General features: G+C 38.2%; 1 protein-coding gene across 2 annotated transcripts in view; it reads left to right on the top strand.

Annotated features, from left to right (window-relative positions):
- Positions 1 to 598: 598 nt before the first annotated feature.
- Positions 599 to 23,971, top strand: part of SLC35D2 (solute carrier family 35 member D2) — a 33,341-nt gene continuing 9,968 nt past the window's right edge. Inside the window, exons 1-12 of one of the 2 annotated variants that reach the window (XM_057384562.1) lie at positions 599 to 862; positions 3,583 to 3,616; positions 5,151 to 5,237; positions 8,046 to 8,113; positions 10,467 to 10,538; positions 12,898 to 12,966; positions 13,976 to 14,078; positions 15,429 to 15,521; positions 17,824 to 17,891; positions 18,710 to 18,788; positions 20,559 to 20,641; positions 21,247 to 23,395. In XM_057384562.1, the coding sequence (XP_057240545.1) occupies positions 720 to 862; positions 3,583 to 3,616; positions 5,151 to 5,237; positions 8,046 to 8,113; positions 10,467 to 10,538; positions 12,898 to 12,966; positions 13,976 to 14,078; positions 15,429 to 15,521; positions 17,824 to 17,891; positions 18,710 to 18,788; positions 20,559 to 20,641; positions 21,247 to 21,349 (1,002 nt within the window). In that variant the 5' untranslated portion in view covers positions 599 to 719 and the 3' untranslated portion in view covers positions 21,350 to 23,395. Of the gene's footprint in view, positions 863 to 3,582; positions 3,617 to 5,150; positions 5,238 to 8,045; positions 8,114 to 10,466; positions 10,539 to 12,897; positions 12,967 to 13,975; positions 14,079 to 15,428; positions 15,522 to 17,823; positions 17,892 to 18,709; positions 18,789 to 20,558; positions 20,642 to 21,246; positions 23,396 to 23,971 lie in introns of those variants that run through there. The other variant, XM_057384553.1, reaches the window with a different exon arrangement.

The raw sequence follows: 23,971 nt of genomic DNA, 5'->3' as shown, positions 1-23,971 counted from the left end.
GCAGGTTTATCCCCACGGCAGGTTTGACCCCCGGCAGGTTTGACCCCACGGCAGGTTTATCCCCACAGCAGGTTTATCACACGGCAGGTTTATCCCCACGGCAGGTTTATCCCCACGGCAGGTTTATCCCACGGCAGGTTTGACCCCACGGCAGGTTTATCCCACGGCAGGTTTGACCCCGGGGCAGGTTTGACCCCACGGCAGGTTTATCCCACGGCAGGTTTATCCCCACGCCAGGTTTATCCCCACGCCAGGTTTATCCCACGGCAGGTTTACCCCCACGGCAGGTTTGACCCCGGGGCAGGTTTATCCCCACGGCAAGTTTGACCCCACGGCAGGTTTGACCCCACGGCAGGTTTGACCCCACGGCAGGTTTGACCCCACGGCAGGTTTGACCCCACGGCAGGTTTATCCCCACGGCAGGTTTATCCCACGGCAGGTTTATCCCACGGCAGGGTGGTGCCGGATGCTGATGCTGGCGGGGATGGTGCTGAGGCGCTCGGGATTCCCCGCAGGCCCCGTCCCGGCAGCGCCCCCCGCAGGCGAGGCGAGGCGAGGCGGCGCCACTCCAGTCCCGCCCGCGGGGCCGCCACGCCCGGGTCCCGCCGCCGCCGCTGGTCGGGGACGGGCCGGGCAGAAGCAGCAGGAGGAGCGACGGCCCCACAGCTGCCCTGGTGCAGCCCGCCGTGCGGCCCTCCTCGCCGCCGCTCCTCACCGCCATGAGCACAGGGCAGGCCGCGGAGGAGGAGGCGGACGCTGCCGCCGAGCCGCCGGCACTGCCCAGGGTGCTCTCGGCGCTCTTCTACGGGACGTGCTCCTTCCTCATCGTGCTGGTGAACAAGTCGCTCCTCAGCGCCTACAGGTGAGCGGCGGAGCGGGCGGGGGGTCTGCCCTTGCCCGGGTGGTGGTACAGCGGTGCCAGGCGGTGCCAAGCTGCCCCTGCCCAGCGGGGAAGCGTTCCCTCTCYCGTTCCCCTTCCCTCTGGCGTGACCCGCGGGCGTCCGTGCGGCTCGGGTCCCAGGCTGCCAGCTAGTGGGTAATGTGCTGCGAACCGGGCCGATTTCTCCAGTTTCAGACCCCACTTGTGCCCACTATGTACCGATCTGCAGCACCGCCCGATRGCAGGCACAGTTCCGACAGGCGAGTCTGTCCCTCAGGACAGCTTATCGCTATTCCCAGGGGATCGCACCACCTCAGACAACCGTGAGGGAAAGCCAAGTGTTCCTGCCAAACAGTATCTTCCTGCCAGCAACTTTTCTTTCTGAGGTAGCCAGAAATTAAAAGTAAACGTCGTAAAACGGCTTAATCATAAAAACACGGAAAGATTCCGTCTTTCACTTTATAGCGCTAATTCCCATGTGGAATCATTGTGATAATTAGCCTCCTCTACATGGTGTAAAGCAAATGCATTAACTGCAGACCTCTTACACTTTGCATTTTACTCTTAGTCTTGCAGTTGTGGGAAGTAGAGGAACCTGAGCATTTATGACCAATTCACRTTTTTCTGACATAGATTTGTACTTGTAGGACTTTGATGATCCTTTTGAGTCCCTTCTGACTCGGGATATTCTATGGTTCTCTGTCCTGTGACTGCRATTTTTCTCTCCATTAGTATGTTTCTCTTAAAATCTTCGCTCTGTTTTTGCTATGGTTTAGCTCAGCATGAATGATAATAAGAAAAAGAAATGACAAAATGAAAAAAGTTTATTTTTTTAACTAACCAAATTCTGTCATTTTCTAATATTCAGTGCTATTTGAATACATAGTAGCTGTATATAATATMATAGATTATACATGGTGCACGTTGAGATTTTGGTTTATAGTGGCCTTTATCCAACAACCTGCCACTCCCTGCAAGTCACGGGCRTACATGTAGAACAGCTCTGTGAGATAATCAAGATAATCAGTAAGCCTAAGTTTTGTGCAAAGATCTTGGAGCATTGCTTGAAATACTTAGGCCTCTGCAAATCACAGCTGTCTGGAGAAATCTTTGTAGAACAGATGAGTGATCTCTCAATTTTTATAATGGAGTACCTGTAAGTACTAAACAAATGACAGTTTATGTGTCATATGATTAAAATTTCCCTTCCTCCCCCCTCCCCCCGCGTTACCTCTGTTTCCCTGAATCTCTTTTCACATGGGTTGCTCCTACCTCTCTGTTAGGACTGTAGTGCTCTCCTGGCCTTCCTGCTGTGATTCAGCATGTTTGTTTCTTTTGCCAATGCTTTGYTCCCATCCCAGTTGTGCTCATTTGAGATGTACATTTCTCAGCACAACAGGTAGGAGTACRGTAGTTTCTATAAATGTCATGAAGTTCAGCAAGACCAAGTACAWGGTCTTGCACCTGTATCAAGACAATCCCAGGCACAAATACAGTCTGAATGGAGAGTGGGTTGAGACTAGTCCTGGGGAGAAAGACTTGGGGGTGCTGGTGGACAAAAAGCTTATTATGAACCAGCACTGTGTGCTTGCAGCCCAGAAAGCCAACCATATCCTGGGCTGCATCAGAAGAGGTATGGCCAGCAGGTCGAGGGAGGGGATTCTGCCCCTCTGCTTTGGTGAGARCCCATCTGGATCCAGGTATTGGGCCCCCAACATGAGGAAGGCATGGATCTGTTGGAACTAGTCCAGAGGAGGCCRCTAAGCTGATACCAGGACTTGGGCACCTCTCCTGGGAAGACAGGTTGAGAGAGACAGGGTGGTCCAGCTGGAGAAGATTCCAGGAATACCTTATTGTGGCCTTCCAGTACYTAAAGGGAAAAGCTTGGAAAGGACTTTTCACAAGGCCACATAGTGATCAGACAAATGGGAATGGACTTAAGCTGAAAGAGAGCAGGTTTAGGTTGATACTAGGAAGAAGAAATCCTTTCTTGTAAGAATAATGATGCACCAGAACAAGTTGCCCTGACAGGTTGTGGGTGCCTGCCCCATCTCTGGAGGTGCTCAAGACCTGTCTGGATGGGGCTTTGACCAGCCTGGAATGGTAGAAGGTGTTCCTGCCCATGGCAGGGGGTTTGGGACTAGATGATCCTCAAGGTCCTTTCCAACCTAAACCACTGTATGATTCCATCCATGCTTTCTGCTGAAGCCATCTGAAAGGTTATGGCAGGAGTGTAGCTGCTTTAGAAAACAATAGATGTTTCTACAACATTTATTTAAGAACTTGATTTTCACAAAAACATTGCYAGTATGTTTGTACTGTGGAGATACGCTTCCAAGTTAGAACAAGTGCTTTAAAAGAGCTTTAGTCAGATGAGTTATTRTCCCATCTCAGGGTCTATAATGTATATGTGAGGATACTCAAGAAATGATGCGTTAAGAGTTCTSTAAGTGTGTTACTTTCACTTACAAATATTCCCCAAACAACTATCAGTTCAGAATTGATCAGCTGTGCATGGCCTGTATTATTTGGACTGCAGAAATAAAATACTGCTACTACAGTAAGTGTAGTCAATCCTGAGCTTTTCTGAAACACAGGTCAGTCATCYTTGTGTTCAGTTGTTGACTTTGGAATTAAATCTTTTTATTTCTCATAATTTTTTTTCCATTCCTCAGTACTAAATATCTGTTCATGCTTTTCAGCTTCCCATCACCAATGTTTCTTGGAATTGGACAGGTATGTTCACGAGTAAAGCATACTAAAAGTATTCATTATTTTTTAAGTTAAACTAATGATAATAGAGGTAGATCTAAGGGGCAAAATCACAGTTATTATGAACTGCTTGTCTTCTGGATTAGATGCCATGTAAGGAACTGTATTTTTTTAAATTGAAAACGGGCAACTTTAAGCTTGTAAAGTCATAAAGGACTGGAATGCCATTTATTTCTCCTTGTAAACTTCAATAATTAAGAGATCTGGTCTTCAAAACTGTCCAGCTTTGTCCTAGCAAGTGCATACATCCTGTGAGAATCCTTGAGCATTTGTGGACATATGCAAAGATATTGCCTCTGCTTGTACCACGTATTTCCTCATAACTCTCTCCCCATTTCCCAGCTGTTTTCCGGTAGGACCAGCACACARTTTTGATTCTTTATTGCTTTAATTGCCTATGGGTAAGCTTGCAGTATTGAGGCAGAAGTGGTTTTTATTATTTTTGTTGCTAGGAGGCATTATAGTAAAACCAAAGTTCAAATGATTGTGAACTGGGTCCATAAAGAAGAATGCGTCACTGTGGARGGATCACTGATAAAGATTGAGCCTTGAAGCAGGTGTTGTTTAGGCAAATACATTTTATAGAGACTTTACTTTCTGCCAAGATTGCATGCCAGAAGGTAGTGAGGAAGAATTGAAAACAGGATACTGCAAGTCTGGCATCTCTGCTGTTTGGTATTGGAGAGAGTAAATGTCTTGTAAAGACCTTGTGATGTRTGAGAGAGACTTTTACACATCCAGACTGCTCCACAAACCACAGATCATGTTTCAGTGAAAGACTAGAAAATGTGCTAATAATTCATGTGTTCTTTGCAGAACCTAAGACTTAATGGCATTTCCATTTTTTTTAATCCTTCCAAGATTTCCCTGAACATTTTGTAAAGTGCATATAATAGGGTATAAAGCTTTAGTCTGCAGAACATGACTCTGCCTCATCCTCTAGTCAGTCGATTAACTGTATTTTTGTATTAGGAAAATTTGAGCCTTATTTTTGACTCCTTGGCGACCGCATTATGCCTATGATGTATTATAGCTCAGATCTTCTTCATTCTGCCTGCATCTTTACTATTTCTTCCTCATGTTGTTAAATACACTGATCAATGCACAACTTCATCTTTCACTACCAAAAAAAAGCTYTATGAGTGATTCTGCAGACTAAACAACTTTCTGAGTAAAAATTTTGTGGTTTATCTGGGACTATGTCCTGTTTTATTTTCTCAGCTCCTTCTCAGCATACATTCTTTCACAGASTGCTGCTAATTTTCTTTAGGATAGTAAAATATATGTGTGTATTTTACTTTTAAATAAATAGCTGGAAAAATTGATAAGAGTGGAATTATTTTAGTTTATTAATTGCATGCCGTGTTTTTATTTTAGAGAAACACATAAAATACATTTGTCAAATTCATATAAGATTTTGTCTTTGAGGCGGTTTTTTCATTCATACATCACAATTTTGTGTTTACATGATTTCTTGTTTTTTTTTCTTTTTGTTTAGATGATAGTCACTATACTTATCTTGTATGTGTCAAAACTAATTAAGATTGTTCACTTCCCTGATTTTGACAAAAGTATACCTGTGAAGGTAAGGATTACATATGTCCTGGTATTAATAGGAAAGAGTTACTTTTTACAGCTGCATTCTTTCTTCTGGAAACAAGAAAAATATTTGCATTTATTTTTAAAATGAAATTATTTGTATCATTGTTTCATTTAGAGATGAATTTGATAATTTTAATTTCTCTGCAATATTCTATGCATTTGGGCTGGTTGCAGCAAAATCTGGTGCCATTTTATTATACAGCACATGGGAAGGGTGCTTTGCCTTCAAACAGCTGGATGAACTCTTTCATATTCCTGAAGTGTTTTTCTGGATATAGYCTCTGTGGGATCAATGAAGATATGTGTTTGTGAAAGACTTTTGAACACAGTAGGAAGGGAGAAAGGCCRCTTGGAAATACGAATGGAGCATGTCATAAAACAATAGAAAAATARCGTGCTAGATGAAAAACCTGAATAACAATTGGCTTCCAGTGTAAAATTTATATTCCATAAGAGGGGCTAAAATAATGCCTACTGAAAATGCTCTAGGTAATGACTAGCTGCATCATACAGACCATGAATGTGTATGGTCCAAAGAAGCAGAATAAAGCAAATGTGGAAAGGTCTGCTTTTACCTCAGTTTAGGAACTAAGACATGAAATGACTACGAAGATTTTTGCATCTATGTGCAATGTTGCTGGAGTGTTTCTTTGATGCATTAGTCCATGTGTATATGTCTTGTTGCAGGATATCAGTCATGTTTGCTCAGGGACACAGGGAGAGTTTCCAGCCCTGCTGCAGGGATATTATAGCTTTTCAGGCCAGCATTTCTACTGCAGAATCTTGTCTTACTATCAGTATGAGGTGTACAATGGATGTCACGGACATGTTTATTCTTAATGCGTGTTGAAATCATTGGCATTTCTAAATGTATAAGTCTTGGAGTAAAATCTGTGATATCATTCATAAAATGGACTATCCTTCTTTATTCATTATTATTTAGAATGAGAAAGAAGGTTTCCCAGTAGGTAGCTTTGGGTTCCACATGTAGACAACTTATTGAGACCTTGAGAAGTTTCTTCCCTCCATTCCCCCCAGTCCCACAGTGCTCTCTCTCTCTCTCTGCTGTTGTCTTCAATTTAACTTAAGCACAAAGGCATTAAAAAAATACAGCACCCATTTTCTTTATCCTAGTAACATCTATTTGGAAGACTTCATTGGATAGGCTGGGAAAAGTCAGCATTTTAGCACCCAGAATTGCATATTGCTTGTASTGCTGGATTTGACTAGTCATAGTGAATCAGTTGGATTGCTCATCACTGATTTCCCTACTTTTTAAGGAACCCTTAGATCAACTCCTTATCCTTTTGTCAACTTCTGCTTTGACACTAAGATAATCATTACTTTTCTCTCCTGAACTGGTTTATGTCTTCAATGCTTTCAGCTAGAATTTTAAATTAGTGAAATACTCATTTTAGTGAGGAAGCTTTAAAGTTCCTGACCCTTTTAAAGTAAATGATTCACTGATCTCTACTGTTGTGCTGRATGTTGTAATTTTGTCTTTACAATGGCACAAATTTCAGAGGAAAGATGATATAATATCTGCTCTGTTTTCAGCCTATAAATGAAATAAACCAAAATATTCWAAACAAAAATCTGCAGACAAGATACATTACAAAAGTTTTGCAAACTTATATCGACAGGCTGAATATTCATTGTTACTTGTACTACTGCTTTCTTTATAGTCCAATTTACTTTTACTGTGACTTTCACTTAAAAGTTAACTTCAGTTGACTATCAGTTAACTTCACCTTTTTTYCTCTCTTGCTGTGAAAGACTTACAGAATTTTTAACACACATAAAATGCAGCCTGCTCCTCTGTATGCTTTTTCAGCAAAATTTTGAGAATGCATAGTTTTTGACAAACTCAGTATCCCCTGAAGTATTCCTGTGTAGGAACAAGAGGTACTATTACACGTTAGGACAGAGGATCTGTTTTGTCTTTCTGTCATCTCAGCTGCTCTTGACTGATAGTGAATGGGGCCAAATGTACACACTACCTTTGTCCCCACTGATTACTTTTAAATCTTCTGCAGGTTCCAACCTTACCCGTTCTGTAATTTTTCTGTAACAGGAAAATTAATAGCTTTGAATTGCAGCTGATTATTCTGGGGATCCATGGCTCCTTGTACGTTTTCTTAAGGCTCTGAAATTCTGTTACTGTTTTTCTGTATTGTGTTATATACCATATGCTTCTGTGCAAGTCAGTGTCAATATTTGAAGCTGGTGAAGGTAAAGTTTAATTTACTCCTACTTACCTTACCTTTCTAGTATCCCAGATAGTATAATTTGTTGCGTAGATCTAAAATGTTGCAATGTATAACTGTATTAATAAATGCAGAATAGAGCAGCTACAGTTTATTATTTTATTATTCCACCTATCTGCTTGCTTATTTAGCTACTGTTATTAATAGTACTTTTATACCTAAAATTAAATGTTAAAAKTTATATTATTAATATAAATAATATGATTTATTATTAATTAATCAGGGTATTATCTGGGGATTGTTGTAACTAGAATAAAACTGATTAACATTTGTTCTAATTTATTCTGAGTCTCATTAATGATAGACTGCAACTCTTTTAATGACATCAGTGAAGCTGTGGTCATAAACGATCACATAGCTGCAGATGAGTTTGTAGCATAGTTATATTCTTTTCCTCTTAAAAAAACCCCTCTGTCTTGCTAGAAGTACATGTGATATTGCAGGTATCAAATTGTATTACGTAAAATTTCTCAACAGTACTTCTAAACATAATAATCTGAGTTGTGTTTTTAATTTTATCACAGTTGTTTCCTCTGCCTCTGATTTATATTGGAAACCACTTAAGTGGATTATCAAGTACCAGAAAACTCAGGTACAGTAAATGGAAGTTTTAAGTAGTCTATTTGGATTTTGCCCTTTTCTCTTGTGGTGTCAAAAAAAAAACCACTAAAGAAGAGTATTTTCAAGGGTCTTAAATTCATGTGCTCTCTGTCTGCCTGTCCGTCTAAATTCCTGGTACTGTTACGAAATTTTTACCCAATCATTTGATCTGTTTGCAAGTTGTCTACTTCTTTCACGGGAGGTTAGCCAGACCCATACTAACATAAAATCACAATATTCCCATGTGACCATGAAAGGGCTTTCACTTTCTCCTCAAACCCAAGTGTCCAGCTTTTCCTGTGTGTCCTAGCCAGAGAGTTGGAAAACTGTAAGATGTTTCTGAAGGAAGAAGCATTAGGACAGTATTTGTACCATAATGTCATGGCAGGCATTTTGGAATCGCCAAAAGATGAAAATATTGCAGTGTAATGGGGTAGTGGTGGTGGCCTAGCCCTGCTGAGCACCAAAAGCAGATAATTGGGGAGCATTGCTGAAGGATACCTTAATTCCTGTGTGTCTGAAAGCGTAGACCCATGAGAGTTGCTTGCATRCGAGTGCTAAAAAGGTGTAAATAATGTAGATGTGTGCTGTAATAGAATGAATGACTGTATTTTCTGTGGAATAGGAGCACAGAAGCATGATGGCTGCACCAGGACTGAAAGATACCATTATGGTGTTTTTTTGTGTCATTGCAGTCTCCCTAGGGTTTGGTGCTAAGCTAAACCAAAACAGAATTTTGCAGGATTGTTACATTTTKTAATTATGAGACAGATGCTGGGAAAGAAAATAGAATCACAGAATGATAAAAATTGTCAAGGTTGGAAAAGACCTTTAAGATCATCCAGGTCCAACCATGAACCCAGCATTAGGACAGTAAACSTGGACCAGTAACCTTATCATCTAGTGCCAGATCCAATTGTCAGGGTTGGTGASTCTACCACTTCCCTGTTCAGTCCACTCTAATTTCTGATCACTCTGACAGTGACAATTTTTTTCTAATATCCAGTCTGGATCTCCCCAGTCTCAGCTTAAGGCCGTTGGCTCTGACACTCTCACTGTAGGAACACCAGAGCCTCATTTCTGGGAGTTGTAGAGAGTGATGAGGTCCCCCAACGAATTACTTTTAGTTTGTTTACATTTCTTTTTATCTATAGAATTAATATTCTCTAGCTAGGARCACTAGACACCTGACTCTGCAACTCTTCGTTGAATATGTTCTCAAGTTGTTCCCCTGAAGTGGACATAATGACTTAGGTAGTACTGTCCCTAGTAGCACTTTGCCATTGTGAATATGAAAGTAATTTCAATCCTGTAAAAACTGGCTTTTTCTTTCCATTTTCTCTGACTATAAATTTCAATGTTTAGTAGKGTGTATAAATGCACGTTCTCTCTCTCCTGTGGCTGGTATATCTCTTCTAGATTCAATAGTTGTAACACAGAAATGGCTCCAGTGTTTCTACAATTAACATTTCGTTACACTGCATTTTGTTACGATGAATGACACTTATTTACATTATGGAATTCTCCACCTTGTTTGGGTTCTCGAAGGTGTAGATGGTCCTATGCCTAAATTCAAAATGTCTGTTGTAAAGTTATTAAACTGTGTGTTAGGATTTGTGCCATTTATTAATGCAATGATTAATAGTTATCTTAAGCAGGGAATTAATTGGWCCGTATGGCCATACTGTGACATTTCCAAAGTGTCAGATGGAAGTCCTTTCTTACTCAGAAAGGTTTACAACTGCATTACTTCATGAAGATCAGTAATATATTGTACAATAGTATCAGTTTATTTGGTTRCAGCTGGTCCCATCTTTCATGTTTCTTATATTACCTCTTATTTTTTGTCACGGATTTATTTCACTTTTTTGAAGCTACAGTTTGTTTATTAAGCATGTTTTCATTGTATTTTATTTCTGTTACATGTTTGCAGAGATAGATTTATTGTCTGTCCTCTTAAGTTTACAATAKAAATAATTTTTATTTAATTCTGCCCTTGAATTTTTTCAGAAAGAATTATTTCATAGGGGTTATGCTTGGTAGAAAATACTTATTACATTCCATTTCACTAATGCAGAGGCACCTTTAGAACATAGCCAGTTGCACTGGTTTCCAAATTGGCAAAGCTTGTTATCTTTCAATTATTTGGTTGTCTAATGTGCATCTAATGTCASACTGACATTTTTATGTATGTGCTGAGTGACTTGGTATTTGTTTTGGTTTCTTATTGTTGGACTAATTATTCCATCCTCTGGTTAGTAAAATAAGAATTAGAACATAAAGAACATAAGAATGCTGTTAATCTTACACTGTGCTTGGATTTTTTATTTTGTTTTTTTTGACAGTTTGCCGATGTTTACAGTGCTCAGGAAGTTTGCCATTCCACTTACTTTACTGCTGGAAATCATCATACTGGGGTGATCATTTTTGTTTTTTGTTTTGTTTTGTTTTGTTTTGGGTTTTTTTTTTCATTTAAGATACCTTTATTTTGGATTATATCAAATGGATTATTTGTCATGGATTATGTGTCAAGGATTGTCCATTTATGTGGATTTTGTCGTCTCATCAGAATATTGAATGAGTGATTTTTACTGACAAATAGAGAAAAGCAAGAAAGTGATTTTATATAGCTTTTTTGAAGACATAGAAATATATGTTTCAGGTAGATTTAAAATGTTGCAATGTCTAGTTGTACCAATAAATGTGGAATAGARAAGCACAGGATACTTACAGTTTAATTTTTTTATTCCACCTCTTCGCCTGCATATTTAGCTGCTATTATTAATGGTACTTTTATACCTAAAATTAAATGTTAAAATGGATATTAATTTTAGGATTATACTAACTAGAATAAAACTAATTAACATTTACTCTAAATCTATTCTAAGTCTCATTAGTCGTGGATTGCAACTCTTTTTATGACATCAGTGAAGCTGTGGTCRTGAACAGTCACATAAATGAGAGCTACATATGAATTTGCACCATAGTTGCAGTCATTTCCTCTTAAAAAAAAAGAGAGAGAGAGAAAAAAAAGAGGAAATTGCTGATAGGAAAAAAATCAGCTTGCTTTCATTTTCACATCTCATTCTCTAGACGGTTGCGCAGGCTTCAGATAAGCCAACACAACTTTCAGTGGTTTGTGTCTCATCTTGGAGGCTCCTAAACTGCAGACTGCTTCAARCAGACAGATCCTTATGTCTCCAAACAGTGCTGATAGCATGACCGTCTGCTTATGTAGAGAAGCTGTCTGGGTCAAGTCTGAAAACATATCAGGTTAATGAAGCAAAATTGTATCTAATGGTTGCTAGGTCACAGAGCTCCTTTCTTACAGACATGTTATTTTTCAGGGAAATTAAGAAGGATATGCTGGCTTCTCAGGATCTCTAGTTTCAGTTGTACTTAGTTGGTGGAACAGACCTATAAATACATCATGCTTTGTCTAGAACTTCACACTTCTATCCACACGGCAGGTGCTGCATTAAGATGAATTCGCAAGGAGAAAACCAGCTTGCTGATGCTGAACTCAGGCAACACGAGAGTGATGGTTGGGGGAAAGCTTTTCTAAAAGCTCCCAAATAGACTGTCATCTCCTTTTGGGTGAAGTAGCAGCTAGTTGATCAATGTGATTCATATTTGGGGATGCTGTGGAATTCTTTTGTAGTTTTTAGTTCTCCCAGGGAAAGCAAAATTAGCTGTCTTTCCCTCTTGGCCTGAAGACTCCCATAAGCAAGTGAAAAAAAAGTGAGTTAGTGAGATTATCATGTGTGTTCAGTTGGAGAGCAACAATGTAGACTATGAGTGCAAGGAGCACCCTAACCAAAGGAAAGCTTAGGAGCAGGATGCTGTACTGGTACAGACTGACTGTATATTTCCTTAGGGCTGAAAATTAAAAGACTCTAGAGAGTCTGTGTCAGGCTCATGCTAGGATTTTTGAAACAGTCAAGTTTTGAGTTGTTACTCTTGAGAGTCATTATAATAAAAACCTAATATATCTAGAGTCTGCCCAGTGCTTTTTTGTTGGGACAGTGGTTGACAGATGTSCTCCTTTAACACACAGGTTTTCTCTGAGAGCATTTTTTCAACACCATTGTGCATTTTGTTTTGATGGATCTTCTCTTTCAGTCTAGCTAGGGGAATGTCTGTAAGGCATATTGGAGTATRGTGCAAAAAATGAGTACTTAAGATACTTCCAAATAAAGAAATGTAGATATAAAAACCAGAATAGTTTTACAGTATGCTTTACACTGCTCTGTACCAGCACTGATGTAGTGAAGAATATCATAAACTCCATGCTTTCCCTTTCAAGTATGAAGTTTCAGTCTGATTTCAAAATAAGCATCTATTTGAATATAATCCAGTGTGCAGTGTGGTATCTTCCCCAACAAAGGTAGTATGAAAAATTGCATGAGAGATGTACAATAATTTTCCTATATTGGATTGTTGGAAGACTCCGAAATATATCTGTTATGAATAGCAATATACATTAAATTAGTGTGTTTCAGTGCTRTTACTTTAAACCTTTAATCTCTACTTTTATAATTATCTAGTGCCAGAGCGCTTACAGTGCTTTTTCAATCTCCGTTCTCAGGGCCAAGCCTTGGCCATGTGACAGWGTGGCACAGGGACAATCATGTTGTTTCTGTAAGGCTGTCAAGACTTTGCCCTCCTGTTAAATGTTCTGTGATTATTAATTGCTTTTGCACTTTTCAGGTAGACAGCCATTTAATCTCTGTTTCAAATAATGAAAATGTGAACTGTTTCAATTTTTGCCTACAGGAAACGGTACCCACTGAATATTATAGTCAGTGTATTTACCATCATTCTTGGAGCTTTCATAGCTGCTGGGTAAGGTTTTAATTTCTTACACAAAGCCATACTATGAGGGGAGGGACAATAGGAGGATTTTTTCAATGTTTAGTTCCAAGTAACCTTAGTTGAGATTAGTTTCTCTGGATAAATTTGCTTTGAAAAATCTCTCAAATGACATCCTTGGGAGGTGCACGTTTACAAAAGGAAAATTTTAATTCCTGCTGGAAGTCTTTGGGTGTGTCTTTTTCCGTTTGCAGGATTGTTAAGTGAAGCAAGTTAAACTGTGGGGGTAATGTTGCTTTTGGTTCACAGTRGCAGTCTATTCTAATAATCTTGGAAAAGTATATTCTTGTTCTGGGTAGAAAGACCGACATTTTGGTTGTCAAATGTGGAGCTAGGCATTGTCTCTTTTTTTAATCACAAAAAASCCTACTTTTTTTTAGTAAGTTCCATTGTGAGATTAAGTTCACAAAGCACTTATATGCTGTTTTCCTCTGTTTTCTTTCTGTTTGAATATTTTTTAACCTAACATTACCCAACAAGATAATGTTTTGTTTGTTTCCTGGCTTTCCTATGAACATGGGGAAATATTTTCCATGTGACATGACTCAGAGCCATGTCCTGTTAAATTAATTACCYGATTTCAATGAGGTAACTAGTCAAAACAGAAAGGATGACAATATGTCTGATCTGACTGTAAAAACAGATTTTATTCCCTAGCTACTTTTTGTATTAAAAGAAATAGGTAAGTACAGTCAGTAATAATTGGACTGGTTGTCAGGGTTAAGATGAGGAATTTTTCTCTAAATGAAAACTGAACATTTCCTGCCACTTTCACACTAAGTACTAGGAACTCTCTGATGTCTCATTTGTGATGGTCCTATGACTGGAGAAATGTAAAGGACTTTGAGTTACAAAGAAGGCTTGACTTACTGGAGTTCACAGGATTTGCATATCCTCATTTACAATGTTTGTCTAGGTAAGCAAGGTAATAGAATTCACTGCATATTTTTTGCTTATTTACCATATAATATTTCTTTCCCAGGTCTGATCTGTCTTTCAATTTGGAGGGCTACATCTTTGTGTTGCTAAACGATATCTTCACAGCAGCAAATGGAGTTTATACAAAGCAGAAAATTGATCCAAAGGTAACTGTGAGGTGACGAGATTGAATTTAGCATTATGACATATTAGCTATAATCATATAATCGTTATCATATTAGTCTACAGACAATATGATAACAATGGGATACTTATTATATGACCTTTATGTACTTACTGTTATGAACTAATAAATAGTTTAATTTACTTCCATATGTCAGTTGATATATGTATCCTTAATACAGAACTTCCTGGGAAAAAAATTGTATCTCTGGCCAGGTTTTGTTAAACAAACAGTGTATTTTATCTTCTCCCAATCTTTGAGGCAGAGTTTGTGGTTACTAAAAAAAACATAAATGCAAACCATAAACAAACAGTGTACCTGTATATTTGAATTTGATATATATTAATATCAGGAGGATGGCTTTTTAACTAGAAACACAGTTAAAGTGAGGCTTTTGTAAGATAAACAGGGAACTGCTCAGCCTGAGCCAATAACCACAGTAGCTGTAGYCTTTTTTGGTTATCTAAAATCAAGTCTACAGCAAAGGCAGGTATACTAAGGAGTTAGATAAAACCTTGATATATATTACTTATGTAAATGTTGAGCAGGCTGCTCTTCAAATACAGTGCCATGAAACATACCAAGCCATAGCAAGAGCAGTCTAGGATAGAAATTTGATCACTGACTTCTGTGTTTGACTCCATACAGCAGAAATATATGTCTTTTAATAATCTTATATATCACGTTGGTGCCAGACTGCACTTTTATTTACAAGCAGCTCTTAACAGCCTCACAGTTTTTCTGCAAAATGCAGGAGAAAAAGTAGGCTTCGGAGATTTGCTAAATAGCATGGYTGAATCTGGAGGCAGGGAAAGCTATTTTTTATTTCTCCTGATTTTCTGTCTTTCTGTCAAGCAAGTTAACCAGAAGATATATGGAAATCCTCAGGTTTCATAAAGTTCCATCAATTACCAGTGATTACAGATCTCCATCTGCAAGTCAGACTTCATTCATTCTCCTGTTATATGCTTTCATGGTTGATTTGCATGGTTCATGGATGGACTGGGTAATTCCCTGGCCAGGCAGAGTCTTACGTGAAGTCAACGTAAAGCACTTTTGGACCAGTGCYTTTGGAAGTTCCTGGTGTTGTATAAAAAGTGTCTAAGGTGTAATAGAGCAGCAATACTCTGCTSAGTGCACGAAGTGACTGAAGTGGAAATTCAACTTAGTACGAAGCACTGAATCCAAGGATTGCAAGGTTGTATTTTTAATTGAGAAGTATTATGTTCTGTTTGCTCATTRACAATAGGGTCAGAAGAATTGTCAGAGTAATATGTGGTATTTTGCTCCCAAATGACTTTTAATGCCAAACACCATGTTTCATTTTTCCTAGGAGTTGGGAAAATATGGTGTCCTGTTCTATAATGCTTGTTTCATGGTGATTCCAACAGCTACTATTAGCTATTTTACTGGAGACTTTCAGCAGGTAAGTAGCAATATTGCGTATCTCAGATTGATAATGCTTTTTTATTCAGGTGGTGTTTGGGGAGAAGGTGGGGCTTTTTGTTTGTTATTGAAGAGGTAATTCTACCTGCATGTTAGTGATTAGTATTTGAAAAGTGTGAGTTGGACTTGCCCTTCACAGGTAAGAACTTACGATTTTTCACTTAAGGAGAAGCTGAATTTGTGTGATAGTCCTCGTGTGAGTCTGTGTATGAACTAATGTATGCTCCCATCTAGAGYAGTTGATTGAGAATCCAGCTGCACTGTGTGATTTGCCATATGCTCTAAAATGAGATTGCAGACATACAGACTATTTCCAGTCCTCTCATTCTTTAGTCCAGGACAGATTTCTGTTTAGTCTCAGTCTAGTTTGGTAACCTACATTTTACATTCTCCTAGAATGAGAGCAAGACTCTCCCCAGTACTCCTAATACAGTATCCATGGGCAGTATGTCCTGATACATAAAGTATCAGACCAGAAGGTTTTCCTGGCTCCYTCACAGACTTGCTGAGTTGCCTTTTTCTTAAYAGTAAAATGAGTCTACTGACTCATATTTATTTCTGGAGATGTTTGACATATACCACTGAAAATTCTTTGGAGAGTGTAATAAATAATTGCAGCATTCTCTGTTGTATTTTGTTGTGTCCTGAACACATATGGTTTTGTCATTGTATTTTTAGCTTTAAGCAAAAAACTCTGATTCCCTGAAAGCGGTGGGTTTAGGTCTGCTGTGAATGTGAAATCTCTTMATGACACTAGTGCAGCATGACTTTGTGCCAGTTTAGGAAAACGCAGCTGCTGCCTATCTTGAAAAAGATGCCCAAAGTTTGTATACCTGTATGGTTTCAGCTGCTTTTTCAGCACGCAGGGTTGGAGACATTTTGRGACAGCTGCTCAGAAAAGTTTACCTTGTTGCTGGGTTTACTGCACGGGAAAAAAAAAAAAAAAGAGTGTATTGTGCTCTAGCTGATTTGCTGCAAGCAACATAGTGCTCAATTACCTGAATAGACTAAATGTTTTATAGACAAATAYACTGTGCTTGCTGTGCATCACATTGGTTTGGTTGCTTAATAAKAGAGGTCCTATTAAATGATGCAGATAACTAGTGTCAATGTGACATACAGAAGTCAAATCACAGAGAAAATGGAGAAAATGTAAAAATGCTGATGACAAGTCAGCAAATGATTGTTAACGCTTGTACTTAGATTTTCAGACCAGCTTTTACCCTGACAGAGCTTCTTGCATTGACCCATCACAGCGTATGTCTTTTGCTAGTCAAAACATCAGTACCACATCTGTGAGATAGATACATGCTGCTGCTCGCCTAGCTGGTTATAGAATCTTATAGAGACTGGAATTTGTAGGTGTCCCAGTAASTCATTTCTCCTTCACCAGCTGGCTCACTGTGAGGACAGGAAAGCATGATGCAATGTAAGAGGAAGGAAGCTCCAGAATGGCTCTCTGTTATGCTCTGCTGTTTGTTGTTGCACACCAGCACAATTCCAGCAGGGCAGAGTTGCTCAAATCCCTTTTACTTGCTACCTCACATGGTACAGGCTCAGCTGGCTGCAGCTCAGCATGGACTCATGGCCTTTTTCTGTTTCTCAGGGATGTGTTCAGCCTTAACTGAATTTTGTACATACAGAGGCGAGTCTAAATTTATCAGATTAAGGTGAAGCATATCTGGGAGTTACTAGAAATGGAAAAGAATCTGTGACATATTTCTTAGTGCCTGTTTTGTTTGTTTGCTGCACTSACTAAGGAGGAGACTTCAAAGTGATGTTTGAGCCTTGTCATTGACCTTCATTGTTGAGAAACGTTAGTAATGTTCAAAGATGCAGACTTGGGCCTTGAAAGCTGCTCATGAATCTGTGTGTGGGATGTATTTAGAGGGAATTATTTATGTATTTGCTGTTTCTGTCTGTCTCATATCAACACTATTTATTATGTGTTACTAATCACAGTGTTAGTATTTGTCAGTAAAGACCAAAACACAGTTTTCTGTATTGCATTTATGTTCATTGCTTACAGTGTGCACTTGTCTTTCTGCACTGCTATGCATGTTACAGATATGTGTCTAGATATCATGGTTGCTGTCATCATATTGTCACTCAAGTTAGATGCATAAAATTGTTTCCGGTAGTAATATAAATGGTTCATAATTTTGGTATGAATTAAATGTATTTTGTGAATTTAGATATTTTCATATTAAGTACATTTTATATATGTTTACAGTTGATTATAAAGCACATAATTCTCTCTCTTTTTCTTTTTTTTTTAATAGGCAACACATTTCCAGCACTGGACAAATTTTTTGTTTGTCTTTCAATTTGTTCTTTCCTGCTTTTTGGGGTAAGGACACAGGGGAATCGAGCAGGATGTTTTCATGACAGTTTCAAATTGCAAATCTCAAATGTAAGACTGACTAATATGTTATATTAAAGTTCAAAGAAAATGGGTTTTCCCCTAGGATTATGTCTTGAGTTTTAATTATTTCTAATGGTTTAAATAGCTGTTCAGTGCTATCTGGGTTTTTGACCTCACAGTACAATGCTGAACATCWTGACATTTATCTTTGTACTGTCTGTACTCTCTCTTCTGTCTCTGTCTTCTGATCATCTAATTTCTTTGCAGTTAATAGCATGTAAGTCCTTGAGTATAGGAGCTGTTTCAGTGTGTTTATTCTTTAAAGCAGGGAAAATGTAGGAGAGCTAAAAGTAATAAAACAATGCGTTGTTCCTGTTGAAACGGCAGAGTCAAAGGAAGAATGAGTTTCATCCTGTTCTGCTCTTCCACATGCCACAAACAAGGAGTCAAACAAAATTCAAATACTGACATTTAAAAAGCACAGAGAAAAGGGGTGACTCTGCTAGAGCTCAAGTAKCACATTTTAACATATATTTGGATATGCTGAATGATATTTTGAATGCCATTAACTTAAAATAGAGATTCATAGAAATTTTGTTTCAGGGTTTGAAACTGGTGGGATTATAGAGCCCAGAAAAATACTGATTTAGAAAATGAATATCTCAGAATGTTGCTAAACTTCTGAGCTCCCTGGGAGGAATTTATAAAATTTTTTTTCTTTTTTTTTTTTTTTTTTTCTCAGAATGTTGCTAAACTTCTGAGCTCCCTGGGAGGAATTTATAAAATTTTTTTTCTTTATTTAGGTTTCTCTTGATGTATTCTACTGTCTTATGCAGTCATTACAATTCTGCACTCACAACAACTGTAGTTGGTGCCATCAAGGTRAGTTATGGAGCAGAAGAGGGAAATAAAAATGCTCAAATAGAGAGGGAAGAACATTGTGTCAGCAATCATATTGTATACTTTGAAATGGAAACTAAAAATGAGGACTAATGCTGAGACACTACTTGTGCCAAACAAGGTCACACCACAAAGTGACCCTGTTCTCTTGCATTTGAGCTCAGGTATATTTTAGAAAGCATTGTTAGTATTGATCTATTTTTATGTTTCCTACAAGAGAAACTCAAACCACTTTAATTAAACTGTGAACGTTTAGTAACATTTCATTGGGTACTTTCCCTGCCTCTGTTTATTCAGTTGCCCTGTGTTAGTCAAGATGCCCTGGTGCCAATCCAGGTGAAGTGATACAGACTAAGCTGCTTTTACCTTGGGCTGAACTAATTTCCTTTGCTGGTGATATACAGGGCTTTCATAGGTAAAGAATAATGGCTAAGCTGAAGTATGGAGTGTGCTTTATGGTTGAGTGCCTCAGCCTCTCTGTGAGAACTTGTCTGCCAGCTGAACAGACTATTTCATTTTGGTTTGTACAAATTCAGGTCAATTTGATCTACACCAAAACACGTATGTCTTAAAAACCAAACCTGGTGTCCTTACAGTCTGTTTTCTTTAACCGATTTTAATTTAACAATGTRCATCTTCCTTTGCAATGATGAGGACAGCATGTCTGGGAACATCCCTGACTACAATGCACTTTTTTGTAGGCCGGTTTGGAGAGATGCACATAGCTGTAAAGCTGAAAGAGTTTTATTAAAGGATAAAGCTTCTGCAGTTGTGGGCCAAACACTTTCAGAATTCAAACTAGCTTAGGCACAGGAATAATAGTACTGAAAGTGCTCCCTTCCATGACTAAGGAAAACAGTACCTTCAGCATAACAAAATCTGCAAGAGGAGGATTGTATTAACCTTTCTACATTTTTGTTTTCTTTTTTTGAAAGTTGCAAGATTAATTTGTTCTTTTAAATTTTGTGTGTCTGCATCAAACCGTTAAGTCAGAGCAAGAATATTTCTATTTTCTGGGCTATAATAGTCTTTGACACACTTTGAACAGCTTTAAATTTGAGAAGCAGTTAACAGTGCAGCAGTCTCCAGTAGAGGCTGATAGAGAGTGATGTTATCGTCCAGAAGAGCTGCTAAAAAAATTGAAAACAACAAAGTGTTGGTAAAATTATCACACAGTTTTACAGCTTTCCTTCCATCTTTAGGGAACAATTTTTCCAAAACTGGATGGGGGTGGGTGAAAGGTAGTATCTTTAACTTTAAATTGCACCTATCTTGAACATATACCAAGTGATTTCAGTGTGCATTTGGTTGGAGAAGTAAGTAAATAACCCTCTTAAGGTAATGATAAAGAACTTTTACTCTAAGGCATCCTTTTAATGATGGAGAGCCCAAAACCCACTTTAAAAAAAAACGGGATTTGAATTCCAAACATTAAAAAGAAATAAATTTCAAAAGGTGGCCTTAGCTCCATTTTCCTTAATATCAAATCGCTGATTTTCTTCTATTTTTTTTTCCCAGAAAGTAACTTTCAGTGCATTCATGCATTTAGAAAACATACTGATTTTATTATTCTTTTCATTGCCACATTATCCATAAGTCTGACATTCCATGAAGTGAATTTAAAGGCTATTATTAAAGTGGTCAGCAACACAGTATAGTTATTTCCTTAGAAAAGTGAATTAATTTATATCACTTATATTCATGGAGATAAAATCTGACTCAAATAAATGCATGACTTTTGTTTCCTTTCAGAATATATCCATCGCTTACATTGGAATGTTGATTGGTGGAGATTACATATTTTCCATGTTAAACTTTATAGGGCTAAATATTTGGTAAGTGAAACTTGAATTGCYTTTATTTATTAAAGCTGGAAATTTTTCAGTGAGCTATAATTTTAGTTTCATTTGATTTGGCTCATTTAGATAATGCAGTTTTGGAACTGCTAGCCTGAAGAAGCACTGCCTCAAGATGTAAAGTTCATTAGTTATGTCTTTTCGTGTCTGTTTTCAGATATTAAATCTTACTGTGGTATGTCCTTAATTGTGGAAATATGCCTGCAGTTTTACTGCGGGAATTGAATTGGTTCTCTTTCATTTTGTTATGAGTTGCAAKGCTTCCAAGTAATAGCCAAGTGATGTGGGAGTGAGAACACTGACTGAATGAGTTGTGCCTATTGAATATAAGTTTTAACTTGTGAGTTTTACTTTCTGTGCTTGGATGATATGTTGCATCTGTGTGTACAAATCTGTGTGAGAAACTGGTAATTGATTTTTGCCTGCTCGGGGCTGCTTTCTCAGATGGTTTATGTAGCTCTGAAGCACTYCTAGTTAATTACAGCTGGTGTTTTTGGTCCTTCAGAAGGAAAGGAATGTGCCTATGAGGTGACATCTGTAACATCAGATATCTCTGACACCATTGTTCATTCTCTTTTCTTTAGTATGGCAGGAGGACTGAGATACTCATTTTTAACATTAAGAGGAAGCAGCAAGCCTGCRCAATCTGGGGATGAAGTGAATGCTGCTCCTGAGTCAAAGACTTAGACAAAATGCCTGCCTTKAATGAGACTGAAGATACAAGTTTGTTTAGCATCGCCGCGCTGGGAACTTAAATAAGTATATGCTGGAACATATTGGGAACAGGAAAAAACATCTACCTCAATTGTCACAGACATGCACACAATTCACTGGCTCAGAAATATTCTTGCACACCATGTTTTTACACATAGACTGGCTGAATTTTAGTTGGATTTTTTTGGGGTTTTTTTTTTGTTTGTTTGTTTTTTTGTTTTTTTTTTTAACACTGCAAGTCATTTTATAGGAAGGAATGCTATAAGCAAATCTCAAGTTGTACATTTCTGCATTTACCTGTACTTGGGTGCTATTTCAACAAGATCTGTGAGTTATGTTTCAGTGACTGCCGGTAGTTTCATGAGGCAAAACTCCCTGTAAAGATCRTGAGGCTTGATTTACCATTGACTCATGCCATATGCAATCCTTGTTATCAGTGAAGAGAGGAAAGGTCCCAGTGGTTCGGATTGATTTCATGCATGTTATTTGCTCTTGGGTAAGTGGTATAGAACATATGGGGCAAAGAGGATATGTGCCCCCAGATTGTTCCCTGTGTAAGTATCAACTGAAAAATTCAGGCTATGTATGTGTGTGTTTATGTACATTGTGTAGGCATTCTGTCTCTCTGTTTTACTCATCCTCAACCACAMCATGCTGTTCTGCTGCAATTGGCACAATGTTTTAAGTGAACCCTCATAACTTTGCAGCAGATCAAGGAGAGCAGGGAAATTATWGGGGATATTTTAATATATAAAGACTTTTTGTTGTGTGTCTGCAAGTCAGTACCAACAAAGTACTGGCTGTTTTGGTTTAGGTAGATTTTTTCCTTTTGTATTACRGTCGTCTCCTGTGACTTTTGTCTGTAACCACGTTGCTGCAGAGAAGTGGTGCCACTATGTATGAGTAGGGAGGGGAAACATTGATATACGGAAGACTGATTTGTGTTTAAATGAAGAGAAATGGTCAGTGTCCTGTTGTGTCTTATATATACAATGAAAGCTTATCGTGTACTAGTTTGTGCTTTGAATTCTGAGCAAGGACTTATTACAAGCCTGGGGATTACTACAGTAGGCACAGCTGGTACAGTGGTTAAGAGGCCCAGACTGTGATGGTCTGAGTTATCAGCTGCGACAATAATGCCCAAATACTTTTTTGAAAATACAGTTGGTAATGCTTACCTCTGAGGATAATGTTAATCTTTGAAAACATGATAGAAGCGTTGAAGTGTTGGAAGACAGCAGAGTGATTGATGTTGTTGAAGTTCTCAATTCCCTGGAAGCATAAGCCAAGATCTTTGAAAATAATCAAATCGAAAGAAGATTTTTAAAGACTTTCACATGGAACCAGGGTTGTCTAATGACTTGTTTGGTCCCTGCTTGAATTAAGATACAGCTAAAAAAATCTGAAAGGCATTAGTCTGTGTRTAGCACATGAATGACCAGTCTGGATTAGATCTAAGAAACTTGTGGGTAACTCACACCAGAAGCTTCAGGGAGTGACTGGGCTTCCCACTGCCAGCTTGGATTTGAGTGGCAAGAGGAGCAGTAACTGCAGATACTAGGAGTGGAATTTAAGGGCACAGTCAAAGCRAGAAGAGAAATCTGAGCTATCCATTTGCTCACAGCTGGCTAAGAATGTGACTTTCATTTTCTACCTACTGAAGACCTGTGGAGGGAAAGTGTTGCTGCAAATGATTTTGAGTGATCTTCTGTTTTTAAAGATTTTCTTTATACTGAAAAAGCCTTCAATATTTTTGAGTGTATTCTTTTATAAGACTCTTCTTTCTTGAGATGTTCTCTACCTCCACTATTCAAAATATTGAATCTTGATTCTYTGCCATGAGACACTGTATTGGAAGGTTTCATTAATTATGAAATTAGCATGAGTGCCATTTGATTGCAATACTGATGAACACACAATGGCACCTGCTAAAGAAGGTGTAGTTCCCACAAAGGAACATCTACTGTGTGCATATATTCATTAATATTTTGCTGTACCTTTTATAAATAAAAATATATGGATTACACTTTTAACAAGTTTTTTGTTTGAGTTTTTTTTTTTTCTGTGGATGGACACATATAATCATCCCAAGCACATGCACAACACAAATTTTAGCTTTTTATACAATTAACTGCTAGAGTATGCTTAAAGTAGTTTCTTCAGTTCATTCTCTATGACAATGGAAGTGATTTTATTTAATTCATTCTTTATGTAATGTTTTTTAAAGTGCTTCAGACTTAGATTTCTTACCTGAAAATCAGATCTGATAGTTTATGACATTGCTACTCAGAATAATTAAAAAAATATATTTAGAAATAACAGAAAGCAGGTACTATCTAGAAGTACTTGCAAGCACTTGCACACTTCATAAAGAAACTCAGCTTCAGTCACTTACTATTTTCCTCTTATCTGAGATACTGTTAATTCCAGTAAATTTTCTGATTAAAACTCCAGAAACACAGGCTCAACCAGGCACAACTATCGTGCTAGAATTTAAGCAATTGCAGTACTGGCTCTTTCATCCAGAACCTCAGTAATTGTGTCTTTCAGCTGATATGAAAGGAACTTCAAAACTGATTTTTAGTGGGAGACAGC

This window comes from Malurus melanocephalus, unplaced genomic scaffold, assembly GCF_030028575.1.
Source record: "Malurus melanocephalus ecotype Western Australia unplaced genomic scaffold, MMel_1.1 scaffold_15, whole genome shotgun sequence".
NCBI lineage: Eukaryota > Metazoa > Chordata > Aves > Passeriformes > Maluridae > Malurus > Malurus melanocephalus.
The sequence above is the reverse complement of the archived record's forward strand: the minus strand, read 5'-3'. Positions and strand labels throughout refer to the sequence as shown.